The 18,515-nt window shown below is 43.9% G+C and overlaps 1 protein-coding gene across 9 annotated transcripts in view; it reads left to right on the top strand.

The window, feature by feature from the left end:
- The window catches only part of plekha7 (pleckstrin homology domain containing A7), a 303,895-nt gene that overhangs the window by 267,599 nt on the left and 17,781 nt on the right, over positions 1 to 18,515 (top strand). For 8 of the 9 annotated variants that reach the window (XM_033038481.1, XM_033038479.1, XM_033038480.1 and 5 more), the window contains 5 exons: positions 323 to 514; positions 1,651 to 1,768; positions 3,416 to 3,507; positions 5,939 to 6,136; positions 17,784 to 17,933. In XM_033038481.1, coding sequence (XP_032894372.1) covers positions 323 to 514; positions 1,651 to 1,768; positions 3,416 to 3,507; positions 5,939 to 6,136; positions 17,784 to 17,933 — 750 coding nt within the window. Of the gene's footprint in view, positions 1 to 322; positions 515 to 1,650; positions 1,769 to 3,415; positions 3,508 to 5,938; positions 6,150 to 17,783; positions 17,934 to 18,515 lie in introns of those variants that run through there. The other variant, XM_033038486.1, reaches the window with a different exon arrangement.

The raw sequence follows: 18,515 nt of genomic DNA on the forward strand, positions 1-18,515 counted from the left end.
AGGGAGACAGGGAGAAATGGGGTACTGATTTTGGATGATTAGCAATGATTATATTGAATGGCGGTGCTGGCTCAATGGGCCGAATGGCCTACTCCTGCACCTACTTTTCTTTGTTTCTATCTTCAACGTTTTGTTTCTGTTTTTCCAATAAAGAAAAATCTTTAAATTATATTCTTAACTGGCTTCCTGTTTTAAAATCCCGAGATGTGGCAGCAACACCAACAAACTGTGCAGGCAGCCCTGGAGGTCAGGATAAACTAAATGTTCTTTCCTGTGTCATATTCATTGATGTAATTCCTGTGCGTTTCTGTGTCTGGGACAGCTGGAGGAGGCAGCCCCTCCACGCCCCCCTCTGCCCCACCTGTACAGCCCTGAGGACCACCCCCCGGCTGTGCCACCTCTCCCGCGGGACGCCACCGTCATCAGGCACACGTCCGTGCGCGGGCTCAAGCGGCAGTCCGACGAGAGGAAGAGAGACCGCGAGTATGGGAGCTACGTGAACGGAGACTACAAAGTAAGCCATAGGGGGAGGTGCGATGGTAATGCCGGGGAACTGGTAGCAGTGACACGCAGTAGAGCTGTGCCCTGCACCACCAGAGACCCAGGTTCCATCCTGACCACGGGTGCTGCCTGGACCGAGTTTGTACCTTCTCCCTGTGACCACGTGGGTTTTCTCTGGGTGCTCCGGTTTTCTCCCACATTCCAAAAACCTACAGGTTTGTAGATTCATTGGCTTTAGTAAGATTGTAAATTGTCGTCTGTGGTAGGATAGTCCTAGTGTACGGAGTGATCGCTGGTCGGCACGGACTCGGTGGGCTAAAGAACATGCTGTATCTCTGGTGTAAAGCAGGTCAGGGAGCATGACTGGAAAAGATGGATGGACACCTGCCTGCATTTGTCCCATATCCCTTAAACCTCTCCCATCCATGTACCTGTGTCTTGTAAATGCTGTTATAGTACCTTCCCCAATTACCTAATTCCATAGACCCATAACTCGGAATGTTTAGTTTAGAGATACAGCACAGAAATGGGCCCTTCGGCCCTCTGAGTCCACACCGACCAGCGATCCCCGCTCACTAACACTACCCAACACACACTAGGGACAATTTACAATTATGGCAAGCCAATTAACCCACAAACCTGTATGTCTTTGAAGTGTGGGAGGAAACCGAAGATCTCGGAGAAAACCCACCAAAAGTCACTTGGAGAACGTACAAACCCCGTACAGACAGCACCTGTAGTTGGGATCGAACCCGGGTCTCCGGTGCTGTAAGGCAGCAACTCTACCGCTGCGCCATCGTGCCACCATATTGCCGAATGTGGCCTGGGCTTGTGAGTGTGTGGTCGGGATTGTTTGGATAGGATAGATCTTTTTCTTTGCACTGTTGGAGACTAAGGGGTGACCTTACTGAGGTGCAGTGGATCACGAGCATGGACATTTACAATGGATAGAGGATTCTAAAGATGGAGAGCACAGACTTCAAGATTCAACGTTTCTTAATCAGATCTTGGACAATAGTGGTCAGGTTTAGTAAGCAGAAGTACATGGTGTGATCTGACCAGCAAATAATACAAGCAATCAATTTGTGTATCATCCGTCAGTCAGTTGTTGTGTTCACCGTAATTTCTCTACTTCTTGCACTTTCCCAGGCCGAGCTGCGTTCGTACGTGAGTGACCCTGAGCTGGTGTCAGTTGGAAGTGGCCTCAATGGAATCCCGGCCGGAGCCTTAAGACTGGACAGTAACCTGCAGACACTGCCTGGTAGAGGTAGGCAAGGGTGGCTGGAGGAGGTCTCTCTCTAAGGGAGTTATCCCACTTTACATGGGGGACCTGGGTTGGATAGAGTTGCACAGAGCAGTGAGGTGTAACAGATATTGAAGTCGGCTCACGGACTGGAAGAGACGGTGATCCATGTGTGCACCCAAAGTGTGAGCGGTTGCAGCCCCTGTTTGAGTACCTAAAGAGTATTCATAGGATGACACAGTGGGGCAGCGGTAGAGTTGCTGCCTCGCAGCGCCAGAGACCAGAGTTCGATCCTGACTACGGGTGCTTTCTGTGCGCAGTTTGTGACTGCGTGGATTTTCTCTGGGTACTCTGGGTGCTCCAAAGACCATCAGGTTTCTTTAGTAAAATTATATAAATTGTCCCTAGTGTATAGCATTGTGCTAGGGTATGGGGTGATCGCTGGCCGACAAGGACTCGGTGGGCGGAAGAGCCTGTTTCTCTAAAATCTAAAGTCTCTCCATTAGTCCAGCTAATTTTGGCTAGCGTGAGAATGGCAGGTAGTAGCAATGTTACAACATTTTGATATTTAAAAAATCAAGTCTGCAATTTATCCCATCAGATAAGGCACAAAAAGAAGTTTAATTTGACACCTAATTCACTTTCATATCTTCAGTATTAAAAAAGTTATGGCCATTGTCACACTCGGAAATTAGCATCTTGTTCCCTATTGCTTTTGCATTGACTTAACACAAAAGCTGTGATCGAGGACAGTCAAAAGCCCATAACTTTCTTAAAAATTAAGAGAACTGAATGAAATGTTCAGTTATTATAGAGTGAAGCATTCTGAATCAAATATAAACCATCTTACTTGGATGACCTGAAATTAAAGCATATAATTAGTTAATTACCTAATTGTAGCTAATTACAAAATTGACCGTTGTGACGGAAATAGTAATAAACACCCAGACTGCCTTGAAAATTCAAAAATGTGATATTCTCAAGATCAGAACTTTAATATTAGTGTATTATATGCTGTAAGTCTGTAACAGGTAGGTAAATAAATTACAATTTCTAGCAATAGACCAGATCAGTTGCTAGCTGGTACATTGGCATATCATAATCAGTAGCATCATTATACTCCTCAGATTGTAACCAATAAGCAACTCTGTACACCTTGTTTTTCCTCAACTTTTCACTTTTGTCATTGTAAACTACATGTTTTTGCTCTTCAAACCACGCATGACATGCCTTTCTGCCCACTACTTTTCCCATTAAGAATGTCCTGTAGATTCCATTTCTTAAGAAAAGGATATATTTTTTAAATAGCCTAAATATCCAAATAACAAACTAATCCCATTCACACAAGAATTCACAATATAACATGATTTTTAAATCTCACTGTCATGAATTCATATGCCAGATGGAAGGAATTTGATGTTTAATTCCCATAAATTAATCTAGAAACATCCACTCAATATAATCAAAAATTTTTGCACAATACATGGGACTAAATCTGATATTTAGTATAAAAATATAAAAATTCCTTCTCTCCAGAGATGCTGCCTGTCCCGCTGAGTTACTCCAGCATTTTGTATCTATCTGCATTTTAGTGTTACTGCTGCTTGGTATTTGCTCTTTTTTTCCTGAAAATGTCATTTATAGACAATGTAATGTTATTGCTGATTTCAGGGATGTCCTCATCGAACTCAGGGCTGCAACAGTTATCCACCATTGCCTCTTACGTCACACTACGGCGCAAAAACAATGAACCCAACTCTAAGGTAAGACGTCGGTTCCTTTGTGGACGCTTTTGTAATTCTTTCTTGCACATTAAGCTGGATTTAAATAAGGGATGATCTTCTGGTCTTCACAGTGGTGCAGCAGTAGAGTTGCTGCTACACAGTGCCAGGGACTTAAGTTTCATCCTCACCTCGGGTGCTGTCAATACAGAGTTTGCACGTTCTCCCTGTGACTGCGTAGCTTTCCTCCGGGTGCTCCGGGTTTTCACTCACATCCCAAAGACGTGCGGGTTTATAGGTTAATTAGTTTCTGTTAATTGCCCCCAGTGTGTAGGGAGTGGATGAGAAAGTGGGATAACATAGAACTAGTGTGAACAGGTGGTCAGCGTGGACTTTGTGGGCTGAAGGTGTAGGAAGGAACTGCAGATGCTGGTTTGAACCGAAGATAGACACAAAAAGCTGGAGTAACTTAGCGGGTCAGGCAGCATCTCTTGCGTAAAGGAACAGGTGATGTTTCAACTCTAAAGAAGGTTCTCTTCTGGTGGGCCGAAGAGCCTGTTTTCACTCTGTATTTCTAAACAAAACGTTACATAATTGTCAATTGTGGATAACGCACATCAGCATAGTTTTGTGTATAACTTGGGGTTTGTGTTGCAAAAGTATTTTGAATTTCCTTAATACAGGGGTGAGACTTTGTTGATTCCAGGAAAACTGCAACTGATGATTGCCATTTCACTTGACAGATTGGAAACTAGAAACTTGTTTTTATGAGTAAAACTGAACTCCGAACTTCCAACTAAACTACGAACTGCCATGATTGCACTGGGCACTGTGGGATTTGTTTTTGTCTTTGTATTATTTATATTTTATAATTTATTGAAAATCTTTTAGTTCTTCATTATGGTATCTACTGATTACTGTATTTACAGTAAACAAAAAATGCTGGAGAAACTCAGCGGGTGAGGCAGCATCTATGGAGAAAAGGAGTAGGCGATGTTTTGCGTCGAGTCCCTTCTTCAGGAAGAGGTGGAGACAGTAGGCTATGTGGGAGAGCTTGGAAGCGGGAGGGGAAGGAGGGAGTAAGCAAGGACTACCTGAAATCAGACAAGTCAATGTTCATACTGCTGCTGTGTAAACTATCCAAGCGAAATATGAGGTGTTGTTCGAAATATGAGGATTTGAGTTTAGGAACAAGGAGGTCCTACTGCAGTTGTACAGGGACCTGGTTAGACCACACCTGGTGTGCAATTCTGGTTTGCTAGTTTAGGGAAGGACATTATTGCTATTGAGGGGGTGCAGCGTAGGTTCACCAGGTTAATTCCTGGGACTGACATATGATGAAAGAACGGGTCGACTGGGCTTGTATTCACTGGAATTTTGAAGGATGAGAGGGATTCTTATAGAAACATATAAAATTGTTAAGGGATTGGGCACACTAGAAGCAAGAAAAATGTTCCCCATGTTGGGGGAGTCCAGAACCAGAGGTCACAGTTTAAGAATAAGGGGTAGGCCATTTAGGACTGAGATGAGGAAAACCTTTTTCACCCAGAGAGTTGTGAATCTGTGGAATTCTCTGTCACAGAAGGCAGTGGAGGCAAATTCACTGGATGTTTTCAAGAGAGAGTTAGGGAACCAAGGGATAAGGGGAGAAAGCAGGAATAGGGTACTGAAATTTCGTTCAGACCGCAAGGTCTAAATGACAATAAAGGCTACTTTGACTTTGACTTTGATGGGTTACTGATTTTACATGATCAGCCATGATCATATTGAATGGCGATGCTGACTCTGAATGTCCTATTTAAATTTGAAACATCACCTGTTCTTTTACACCAGAGATGCTGAATGGCCTATTTTTCTATGTTTCTAAGTAAGGATTTCATTGTTCTGGTTTTGGTACATATGACTTTATATTGATGCACTAACGGTTCTTTCCTTTATCTGTAATCATGTATAGCCTTCTCTTGGATAGCTGGATAGCACACAAACAAAAGCTTTTCACTGTACCCTGGTACACTTGACAATAATAAACTAAACTAAATAGAACTCTCTTGACTCTTGAATAAAGTTACATGAGATGCTGTGAAACCTAGGGTGGCGCAGTGGGTAGAGTTGCTGCCTCACAGCGCTAGGGTCCCAGGTTCGATCCTGACTGTGGCAGCTGTCTGTGTGGAGTTTGCACGTTCTCCCTGGACCGTGTGGGTTTCCTCCGGGTGCTCCGGTTTCCTCCCCCATCCCAAAGACGTGCGGGGTTGTAGGTTAATTGGCTTCTGTAAATTGCCCCTAGTGTGTAGGGAGTGGATGAGAAAGTGGGATAACATAGAACTAGTGTGAACGGGTGATCGATGGTCAGTGTGGACTCGGTGGGCTGAAGGGCCTGTTTCCACCCTGTATTTCTAAACTAAAACCAAACTAAACTTTTATAATTGGTATTTTTGAGGTAAAACATGTCTTCTCCATGTTGCTGTGGCTACAGGTGCGACCAAAGAGTGCCTTGGAGCGTCTGTATGGAGAACACCAAAGTGGGCGGATGAGTGCAGAGGAGCAATTGGAACGGATGAAGAGACATCAGAAAGCTTTGGTCCGTGAGCGCAAGAGGACCTTGAGCCTCGGAGAACGACACTCCACGTCATCCCAAACTGTGCCCAGGCCTTTCTCTGCTGACGTTGGCTCAGTACGTTTTTGCAGTTAAGGAATGTTCGATCTGAAGTAGCGGCTATGTGTTCCAGAAGATTCCATTTCAATAATTGGGACGCGTTATTGTCTCTTTAGTCTGAAGTAATTCTAACAGATTAATCGCTTTTGAGAGGTGCTTATTTTTCTCATCAGCTTTGGATAGGAAGATTTTTTTGGTGTAACTGCAGATAAAGTGGTACGAGTAATGTACGGTTTGAGATGAGTTTTGGAGTCATTGGAAGAACTTGTCTTTGGAAGGGAACCCACTCGAGACAGAGTGTGGTGTTATTAGAATATACTTTCAACATAACCCATATATTTAACCTTCTCGTGCACAGAGACAGGGAAGTATAGATGGAGACATACAGCACGGAAACAGGCCCTTCAGCCCAACTTTCCCATGCTGACCAACATCTCCCATCTACGCTGGTCCCACCTGCCCATGTTTGGCCCCATATCTTTCCTAAACCTTTCCAATCCACGTACCTGTCCAAAAGCCTTTCAAATGTTGTTATGGTACCTGTCTCAACTACCTCCTCTGGCAGCTCGTTCTATCTACCCACCACCCTCTGTGTTAAAAAGTTGCCCCTCAGGTACCAACTAAATCTTTCCCCTCTCACCTGTGGTTCTTGACTCCCCTATTCTGGGTAAAAGACTGCACATTTACCCTTTCTATTCCGCTTATGATTTTTTACACCTCCATAAGATAATTCCACAGCCTCCTGCACTCCAAGGAATAAAGTCCGTGCCTGCCCAACCTCTCCCTATTTCTCAGCCCATGTCCTGATAACATCCTCATAAATTTTCTCTGCAATAGCTTGGCAACGTCCTTCCTATAGCAGGGTGACCAGGGCCTCTCATAGATGAACTGAGGCCCAGGCCAATGTCAATTTTAGAGGCCCCCAAACCAAGATCAAGCAGAGGCCTTTCAATTTTAGAGGCCCCCAAATCAAGATCCCCTTGAAGCAGGCGGGCATGAGGCCCATGCCTAATGGCACTCGTTGCCCCCCCCTCTGATAGGCCCTGAGGGGGACCGGAACTGAACACAATACTGCGTCTGCAGTTCCTTCCTACACAATATCGCGAATGCGGCCTCGCCAACATCTTGTACAACTGTAACATCGTGGAGGCTCGAATTTTGAGAAAGACACAAAGTGCTGAGGGACTCAGGGGTCCAGGCACCATCTGTGGAGGGAATGGATCAGGCCTGGTTGGAGCTTAGTTACTTCAACACTCTGTGCTTTCTCTGGCATCGACGAGCAACAGAATCCATCCAGATCACTCGTACAGCTTTTTTATGAAATGGGGGGGAAAATAAACTATTTTTGAGAATTTGAAAATGCCAAAAATATATTATACTTGTAAAACAAATTCTATTTAAATGGAATTAGGAAATGTATTTTATTGTATATTTTGTCCAGAAAATTTCAACTAGAATGCTTTTGATTATTTTTGCTGTTTTTTCTGAAATAACCTTGGTTGTGAATGAATGTTGTACTGCTGCAGTCGGTGTTGGGTTTTCCCGACTGTTGATGTATTTATATTTGGAGCCAAGGCTGCTGATAAGTGTTGTGGAGCTGATTATTGAAGGGCGGTGAGTAAACACTGCTGTAAAAAGTAAAATTGATGTCTTGCCTTCCAAGGAAAGAAATATTGCGGGCAAATGGCGATCTGTCTCCGTGAACACTCATGTGCAATTAACCTAGAGTGCGGAACTAAACGCTTCGGTAGACCTGCTAATTTGTGGCTTTTGGCGTTACTAAGTAAATGCTCTATCTGAATCAATGCACAAGTTACCCACTGTTGGCTGTCCATCACCAGCTCTCGCTTGCTTTCACTGCGGGCTCTATTTATTTGTCTGTAACCTCTAACAGGATCCCTTGCTTTTTACCATTCGCCAGGCCTCACTGTGTTTCTCTACGCTGTGCACTGTGCAAGCTCGGCCTTGCAACATTCATCACTAATCTTCGATCTTTTCTTTTGAACTTTTCTTTTTATACTTAATATTTCGAGAATTAATTCACCTCACGTCACAGTAAATGAGACAGCTAAATGCCAGTGATTTTTGTACCAACTTATTACATTCTCTTTGTTCTGACGGGTAAAGAGAACTGTGTCTTGTGGTCACATGGATATCATCAAACATATTATTACATACATACATACATACATACATACATACATACATACATACACACACATATGCATACATGTACACACATATATACATGCATATATACTCACATATATAAATATATACATACACACCTATATATGCGCACACACATATATGTAGGCCACAAATATGTACACACACATGCACGCACGCATATACATACATACATAGTGTAAAGACAAACCCAACGCCCCCAAATCTATGTAGTTCAGAGCTTATTTTGAGGTTGTAGTATTTAATAGTAAGATTAAACGAGAACTTACCAGTTTGAAGTTTGATCTTTATTTTATGAGGAGTAACGTTGAGGGATTACGTGAAGAACCCGCCAGGACGCATGCGTGTCAATCTTCAAAGCAGCGGTGTGAAATCACAGATAACAGTAAGTGAACTGAACATAGTAAGATTAGAGAACTAGGATACCAGTTGACTTTATGATCGAGGGTGGGCGTGGAGGGCACGTAATCCCTCAACGTTACTCCTCATAAAATAAAGATCAAACTTCAAACTGGTAAGTTCTCGTTTAATCTTACTATTTTACTTCGGAGTCACGTGAGTGACTACGTGAAGATTTTAAAGCTCTGTGATTTCATGCCGTGGAACGAGTCCATGCCACACAGACTGCCGTAGTTGACTAAGGGAGGAATTATGTTAACATATTCAAACATGAATCAGACATTGAAAAATCATGATGAATTTATTAACAAACAAAATTATAGCCCCTTTTATATGGGGTAAATCATAGTACAGAACTTAAAATAGATTCTGCAAACATCGCAGGTTTGACCACCGGTTTGTTATAATATTGTTGAAAGGTTTTTTCTTTGGACCATCCAGCTGTCCCCAGGATGTGGTCCATGGGTACCTCCAATCCCCCAGCTGCCGATGTAGCTGCAGCCCTGGTGGAATGAGATTTAAATATGTTAGTATCCACCCCGGCAGCCGCCAAAACCTGTCTAAGCCATCTGGAAATAGTTTGTACAGATACCCTTTTATGGAGCTTTTTATGGCTAAGCAGTAATGCCATCTCCTTGCCTCTGAGCTGTTTAGTGACCTTCATGTATAGTAATAAATGCGTCAAAACGCATAGACGATCATCTATTGGGTATGCTCTGAATTCCAATTTGAGGCCAGATGATCCCGGTCTATTCTGTTTTACCAATTTGTGGATGAAAAAGGTTATTTTGCTAGTTGAAATGGCCATCGTGTCCAGCCTTAATTTATATAATGACTGGACTTGTGCCGAAACCAATGCCATCAGCATGACTATTTTTTGAGTTAGTCTTTGCAGGGACAGAGCTGTTGCTGGTGACCAACTCCTCAGCAGCGTAAGGACTACACTCACATCCCAGGTGTGGGAATACCTGGTCCTAGGTGGATTGGTATTAAATATTCCCCTCATTAGTTTGGTTACCAGGGGGTGAGACCCAACAGAGTGACGCTCTGATCCTTGCCACAAATATGCTGAAAGGGCACTCCTGGCGCAGTTTATTGCACTATAACTGAGCCCCTCATCATAGTGGAGGCTAGCCAGGAATTCCAGAACAGACGTTACGTTCGCCGTACAGTACGTGATGTTGGTCCTAGAACAATATTTCTCCCACTTCCTGATGTATGCCAGATATTGTTGTTTGGTGGACTGCCTGTGAGCCGCTGGGATCATATTCATAGTTCTGTCCGTCAGCCCCAGGTCCAGAAGTGGTCTTTCTAGATTCTACAAATCAAAAGATTTGTCCTGTCATGGCATGGGTGGCTTTTGCCCGTTACAGGATGAACCAATAAATCTGGCCGTTTCGGAATGGAGATACATGGTTCCAAGACCATGTCGAGTATCACAGGGAACCATGGTTGAGTAGGCCAATCGGGCACTACCAAAATACCAGACGCCGAGTCTTTGTGTATTTTGCGTAATACCCGACTGATGAGGCAGAAAGGAGGAAATGCATAGAAAAACAATATCCCCAGTGCAGCGAGAAAGCATCCATCGCTGCTGCCCCAGGGTCTGGTTCCCAAGAAACATAATTTGGCAACTGGTGATTAAGCCGAGATGCAAATAGATCGATATCTGCTGTTCCATATCGTGCTACAATATCAGCAAACACTTTGCGGTCCAACATCCATTCGATGTTGTCATTGAATCTTCGTGACCTGGTGTCTGCCACTGAGATTGAGTTTGCCTGGTAGGTAACTAGCTGATATCCAAATATTTTTATGAATACACCATTGCCAGATTGTGTTAGCCAGATTATCACATGATATCGATTTGATTCCACCCATATGATTAATATATGCCATCACGGTGGTGGTGTCAATCTGTAGGCGGACATGCAGGTGATGCATTTCTGAACAGTATGCCTTTAGCCCATAGAATGCACCTAACATTTCTAAGTAGTTTATGCCAAGTGTCTGAAGTAAAAATGCCTCATGTGCATCTCATCTACCTCCACAACTGGAGATGGAATTAGTAGCACCCCAACCGTGAGCACTTTGTAGCGCTGAAGGGTTGCTGATGATAGGGCTGGAACAATGCCGAATGTTTTGCCTCCACCATTGCTATTGCGAAATTGCTTTGGTTGGTAGCTTCATTGGCCTATCGAAATGACCGGTATTGACTGAGTGCTTGCACCTTTGCCCTTTGTAAATTTTGGTAATGCAAATGTCCAAACTGTGTGATTGGAAAGGCAGCCACAATGTTGCCAATTACCCTTGCTACCTGTCGAATTGATGGTTCACTGATGACAATGAGGTTGTTGCAGGCCTCAGTTAAGTCTGCTGCCTTGCCCTTAGGTAAAGTCACCGACATGTGAACTGAATCAATGGTGAACCCTAAGTAATCCATAGTAGTGGAAGGTGTCAGCTTAGATTTAACTGGATGGATGATGAGCCCCAGTTTTCCAAACAATTGTTTGGTGGCTGATACAGCTGATTTTGCTAAATCCAAAGTTTTCCCCACAATTAATATGTCATCTAGGTAAGCCATGACCATGTGTTTCGTTTCCGAAGAAACATTAGGGCTGGTTTCAAAATTTTGGTAGTCTGGAGGCAGATGTTAATCCATTAGGCAGTGCTCTATTGGCGATTCCGGTGCAGTCGGCCGCTGCTGGCTGCCCGCAACTCCGCGGTCTTCCCCAGCCAGCTTAGACGCAGCCCTTGTGGACTTCTTAGTTTTGTCCATGGTTCTTCCCGTAATGCAACACAGGAAGAACAAAACGACCACAGAGTAAAGCACTTACCTGCAGGTCTTGGTTTTTACCTTACCGCTGCGGGGGAACGCTCCACCCCGCCTGTCGTTTCGCAATGCGTTAGACGATATGATACGCATGCGTCCTGGTGGGTTCTTCACGTAGTCACTCACGTGACTCCGAAGTAAAATAGTGTCACGGTGGCACAGCGGTAGAGTTGCTGCCTTACAGCGCATGCAGTGCCGAATACCCGAGTTCGATCCTGACTATGGGTGCTGTCTGTATGGAGTTTGTACATTCTCCCCGTGACCTGCGTGGGTTTTCTCCAAGATCTTCCGTTTCCTCCCAAACTCCAAAGACGTACAGGTTTGCAGGTAAATTGGCTTGGTAAATGTTAAAATTGTCCCTAGTGGGTGCAGGATCGTGCGAGGATCGCTGGTCAGCACGGACCCGGTGGGCCTGTTTCTGCGCTGTATCTCTAAACTAAACTAAACTAATGTAAACCCTGATAGTTGTAATGAAGAAGCTGCTCCTGAACCTGAACTTTACAGCTTTCAGGCTTCTGTACCTTCTTCCTGATGGCAAGGGGTGAAATGAGTGTGTGGCCAGGGTGGTGTGGGTCTCTGATGATGCTGGCTGCCTTTTTGAGGCAGCAACTCCCGTAGATCCCTTCGATGGTGGGGAGGTCAGTACCCGTGGTGGACCGGGCAGTGTGCGGTGGGGAGGTCAGTATCTGTGATGGAGCGGGCAGCGTTCACTTTTCTCAATCATCTTCATTCCCGGGTGTTTGCGTTGCTGAAGCAGGCTGTGATGCAACCAGCCAATATGTTCTCTCCACTGTACACCCGCCAACACATAATCACTCCTGCACTTATTCCAGACTTTTACCCTTTCAGAATTGTACTGAATTGAGAGCACCAGATGCTGTTTTTTTACAGTGATCAATTTAGGGGGTTTCCCCCCCCCAAAATAAGTTAAATTATGCTTAAAATGAACATCAAAACTTATTAATAAACATTTGGCTGCCCGTTTTTATATCCAGATTCCTGCATGGTGCAATTTATTACAAAAATCACAGCAGCTTTTTGCCGAAATAATCCAATTAATAGCTAACACCCAGAGACATGAGGAAATATTTTAACAAATACACTTAATCTCTTTGTAACTGAACTTTAAAACTATTTTATCTGAGTAGGTGACACAGATGCTGGTTTATACAAAACAAGACAGAAGTGCTGGAGTAACTCACCAGGTCAGGCAGCATCTCTGGAGAACATGGATAGGTGGTGATTCGGTTCGGGGCCCTTCTTCAAGGTTCCCGACCCAAAACGTCACCTATCCATATCCTCCAGAAATGCTGTTTGACCCGCTGAATTACTCCAGCACATTGTGTCTTATATTATTTTTAGATATATTTCCAGAAGTGCTCTAAATATAGAAAGCCAATTCTCTGCACTTTTAACAGATTTTGTATGTATGTTTCCTGGTTTACCAGCACTTGAATGTGCATTTATAAATAATATATATAATTGTCAGGATATCTGGAGCAAAACTGTATACTGTAAGCTGCCACCTAGAGGTTGCATTATCATTGACATATTATTGTTTAAACAAAGATATGGACTGTGTGCCAATTCTTTGTAAAATACATGTGCTATTAACCAAAACAGCCACTATAAAATTAAGGTGCAATTTGTATAGAGGTGTGATTTATAAATTGGATTTTATGGTGGCAAGTAATAAAAAAACATGGTTGTGGAATGTAGATTAGATTTTATATTTAATCATGCACTTGCAAGTAAAATGGAGTTTGGTATCAAATTGAAAATAATAAAGCTATGAATTAAGATATAAATCTCTTTTTCATTTGGAATAATCCTTTTCTTTATATATCTACATTAATGATTACTTCCAGCACTTTGAGGCCTGGTTCTGTGTACAATCTATTAATTTGTTAGAAATAAGGAACTGCAGATGCGGGTCTATAGCAAAGATAGGCACGAGGTGCTGGAGCAACTCAACGGGTCAGGCAGCATCTCTGGAGAAAAAGGACGGGTGACGTTCTGGTTGGGGATCTGAAGAAGGGTCTCGACCCGAAACATAACCTGTCCATGTTCTCCAGAGATGCTGCCTGACCCGCTGATTTACTCCAGCACTTTGTGTCTATTTATTTGTCAGTGTTTTTATTGCAAATTAAAAACAAGGGATCTTGGAATGAAAAAAGTTGCATGTGATCTTACATTCTGGGTATTGGAAAGACTGTGAATTAATATTGTCTTTTCTCCTGGCATGAGTGATGGTATATATTCTTCAAAACAAAGCAATGAAACGTTTCTGCTTTATCTTCTCAACTCTTTCTGACATGTCACCCTTGGTACTTGTGCATTATTTATTCAGGAGTGTTTATTTCATGTGGCCCAAAGGGGATTTATGGCAACTGTCTAAATAGATGTGTAAACATGGTTTTAGTTCTTCAGGTCCACCACAGATTTTCCAGGAACTGGTGGACTGGCACCTCTTTTAATCCAGACAAAAGTACAAGAGTGCATTTAAAATCCTCCCTAAAAGTTCCCCTAAAAAGGTGGTGCCTAGGCGGCCAATCTCGACCTCTTCGGAACTTCTGTAGCCGATGGCGGATTGAATTTACCCTCTGCATCCGGGGCTCTGGAACACCAGCCCAACCGGAGCTGGCAGATCCGTTGCCATAGCCGACTCTTGAAGCCGACTTTGCGTGCCCGTATCTCAGACCCTTGGTGGCCGGGGCGGACCGTTCCGGTACCGTTGGACTCCTCTCAGAGGCCATGACCTCTGTTGGTCCCGCAAAACGGATAATCCGGAAAGGCTCTGGATCCAAGGGTGCCGGGAAATCGGTGGTGGACCTGTAATGCTTTTGGTTGAGAATTTCATCCATCAGTTATACGGAATGGCAGAGTTTCGTGTAATAATAATAATAATAGTAATACACTTTATTGTCATTGTAAATACATATAACAACATTTCACACGCACTGCCCGAGTGGAGCTCCAACATATCAGATAAATAACAATTTATGGACAATATGGACACAATAAAACCTTACAATTGCAATTTAGTGTCCTTGCAAAACGCTTACCACTGTGGGTGAAGAACTTTGCTCATTAATGTGCATTTCTGACCATTTCTCTGTTTACATTAAGTCTTTGAGTGGCTTGAGTTTCAGATCACCACAGAATGCAACTTTAACCTATGTTAACTCCAGCCACAGGGTGAGATATAAATATAAGTAGGCAGTGCTTTGCTTGGCTATGTAGCATCATCTTCATGCTTTGTCCATACGTCTCAGCTTCATAGTTCAGCGGATGATCAAGGTGACTTTTACCATTTCATGACCAATGTTATTTTTATGTCCCATTTTTACCTCTCCAAATAGGGAATTCGCTTAGTTTGGGCTGACATTTGCCTCATTCCAGCTTTTATTCCTGAGGCAATGTAAGAGGCACAGCCAATGTCTTTACTCTAAAGGGTAGTTATTTGGGAAATGTGTATTCGTCTGCACAGTCCATGGAGTTTGTCAGAACCAAACTCCATCCTGATGGAACAATAGTCCATGGAATCGATGGCTCGGTTTTCCACACAAAGGATCATTTGGCACTGTAATGGTGCAACAAATGGTACCTTGAACTAGGGGAGTCCTGTGACTTGGGTGATGAGGTTCTTCGTTGAGAGCTAGTTGCCATTTGCCCATGGACCAATTGATATTGCCGCCAATTCCATCACCGAAGGCATCTTGATGCCTGAATTTAAAGCAGAGATAGTCAAATTCTTGATTAGAACGGGTGTCAAGGGTTATGGGGAGAAGGTGGGGGAAATGGGATTCCGAGGCTGAGATTAGTCGTGATTGAATGACAGAGTACACTCGATGGGCCGAATGGCCTAATTCTACTCCGTGAACTTGTGAAAAGGCTGTAATCATGAACATTATAGATTGAGGGAATTTCCACATGCTCCCTATGGCAAATTGCATTGAATTGGTGAAGAGTGAATGTGGAGTTGTTTTGGTGGCCTTGTGAGTCTGTAACTTGCCCTGATTGTCCTGGAGTTTTATCTACTGCTCCTCCATTACCTACAGATCCATGCACCTATCTAAAAGCCCCACTATCCTACCTGCCACCACCACCACCCCTGGCAGCACGTTCCAGACACTGGAGTGGGGTGGTGGCAGGTACAATTGTGGTGTTTAAGAGGTTTATAGATAGGCACAAGGATATGTGAGGGGTATGGATCATATACAAGCGGATGAAATGTGTAGGAAGGAACTGCAGATGCTGGTTTCATCCAAAGATAGACACAAAAAGCTCGAGTAACTCGTACAGCATCTCTGGATAAAAGGAGTGGGTCGAGACCCTTCTTCAGACTGAATAAATGTCTTGACCCGAAATGTCACCCATTCGTTTTCCCCAGAGATGCTGTCTGACCCGCTGAGTTACTGCAGCTTTCTGTGTCTACATACAAGCAGATATAGGTTTAACTTAGCATTGTATTCGGCACGGACATTGTGGGCCGAGTGGCCTCTTCCTGTTCTATGTCCCATCTGCCGTCCGCCCTTGTAGCATCACTGATGGGAACAGCTTCCTTTAACTTAACTCATCTGATCCAGTCATGTTCTTGTATACCTCGACTGAGTTTACCCTCAACTATTGCATCAAGGAGAACTACCCAACCTCACCAGTCTAATCTGCTGTTCCTCAACCTAACAGGAATATACAGCTTTGTTTTGAATTCTCAAGTGTGTTGATGTGGAAAGATGTCTGGGCAGTCAAATTAAATACATATATTTTCATTTGTAAAGTTAAAAATCGTTACTACCTTCCATACATAGTGTCTTGAAACTGGGTAAGATGGACTTGGGTTGTTATAACGTGACACCTGCTGGCCAGAATCTGAAACTACAAGCATCCATTGCACAAAAATTCATCTGCCGCTTTGAAGCAACAATTGTCATTTGGTTGAAAACATCCTTTTTCTTTTCTCTCATAAGTGCAAACAAGATCATTTGAAGGCACTGAGCCTGTACTCGCTGGAGGATGAGGAAGGACCTAATTGAAACTTACCGAATAGTGAAAGGCCTGGATAGAATGGACGTGGAGAGGATGGTTTCCACTAGTGGGAGAGTCCAGGACCAGAGGGCACAGCCTCAGAATAAAAGCACACACCTTTAGCAAGGAGATGAGGAGGAATTTCTTTAGTCAGAGGGTGGTGAAACTGTGGAATTAATTGCCACGGACGGCTGTGGAGGCCATGTCAATGGGTAGTTTTAAGGCGGAGATTGACAGATTCCTGACTAGTATGTGTATCAGGGGTTATGGGGAGAAGGTGAGAGAATGGGGTTGAGAGGGATCAGCCATGATTTAATGGTGGTGTAGACATGTTGGGCCGAATGGCTTAACTTATGACCTTATAATGAAGCACAAGTAGTTGTTCACAGTAAATCCTCAGTAAAACATAAGATTGTAGAAGGGGCCTGACCTGAAACATTGCCTGTCCATTCCCTCCACAGATGCTTGGGAAAGGTTGCAGGAGCATTTTAGCAGAATGCTGCCTGGATTAGAGGGGTATTAGCTCCAGGGAGATGCCGGACAGACTTGGATTGCGTTTTCTAGAGTGGTTGGAGGCTGAGAGGAGACTTGATAGAAGTATATAAAATTAATAAGAGGCATGGATAGGGGAGAGAGTCAGAACTTTTTTTTTCTCAGGGTGGGAATGTCAAAGGCTAGAGGACATATCGTTGAAGTGAGAGGGGAAAAGTTTAAAGAAGATGTGTGGGGGTACATTCTTTACACAGAGGGTGGCGGGTGCCTGAGACGTGCTGCCAGGGGTGGTAGTGGAGGCAGATGTGGAGCCACAGTGGTGTTAGGAAGCTTTGAGATAGTTAGACAATAGACAATAGGTGCAGGAGTGGGTCATTTGGCCCTTCGAGCCAGCACCGCCATTCAATGTGATCATGGCTGATCATCCCCAATCAGCCATTGCGTAGATATGCAGTGAATGGAGGGATATGAATAATGTGCAGGCAGACGAGATTAGTTTAACTTGGCATCAAGGTCGGCACAGACATTGTGGGCTGAAGGGCCTGTTCCTGTGCTGTACTGTTCCATGAGTTCATTGTCATCTGTACCAACAATGGAGCAATGAAGAGGGAGTCATTCGGTGGTTCTTTGAAGTCATCATCTTCACTCTGGACCCACCAGCTCCAGCGTCGTATGTTCTGACCACATTGTGTTGTGTTAACTGGTCGGTTTGTTTGCTTTCAGTGGAAACGTGAGCAAGACTTTGACATGCAGTTGCTGGAGAAAGCGGTGAGAGGGGAGCACAGCGGCGTTCAGGATGGATGTATAAAGTCCACGGGGCCGGTGGAGGCGGATGTGGAGCCACTGGACTACAACCTGGATCTCAGCAAAGAGGTAACCATACTGCCTTACCTCACCTGCAATGTCCAGGACCACCGCTTCCAAAAGAGAATTAAGGAAGGTCGGTCTCTGAATTTAAGTAGCATTTCTCCCAAGCTCAGGACACCTCAAAGCCCATAATGACGTTTCGCACCCTCCAAACGTCAAGAGGCAAAACCGTTTTACTGTCATATGCCACAATACGGACCATTGAAATTCCTACTTACAGCAGCACAACAGATATGTAAACATCGTGCTCTAAAACCCATAATAAACAGCAAAAAAAGCCTGTAGAATTATGAGAGCATAGGTAGGGGAGACAGCAAGAATCTTTTTCCTGGATGGAAAAATCAAATGCTAGAGGGCATAGCCTTAAAGTGACAGGGGCAACGTTTAAAGGAGATGTGTGGGCAAGTTTTTTTTACACAGAGGGTGATGAGTGCCTGGAATGCAATGCCAGGTGGTGGTGGTGGAGGCAGATATGATAGTGGTGTCTGAGAGTTTTTTGGAGAGGCACGTGGATATGCAGGGAATGGAGGGATATGGGTTATGTGCAGGTAGATAAGAGTTGGTCCTGGCATCATGTTCAGCACAGAT

Source organism: Amblyraja radiata, chromosome 20, assembly GCF_010909765.2.
Source record: "Amblyraja radiata isolate CabotCenter1 chromosome 20, sAmbRad1.1.pri, whole genome shotgun sequence".
NCBI lineage: Eukaryota > Metazoa > Chordata > Chondrichthyes > Rajiformes > Rajidae > Amblyraja > Amblyraja radiata.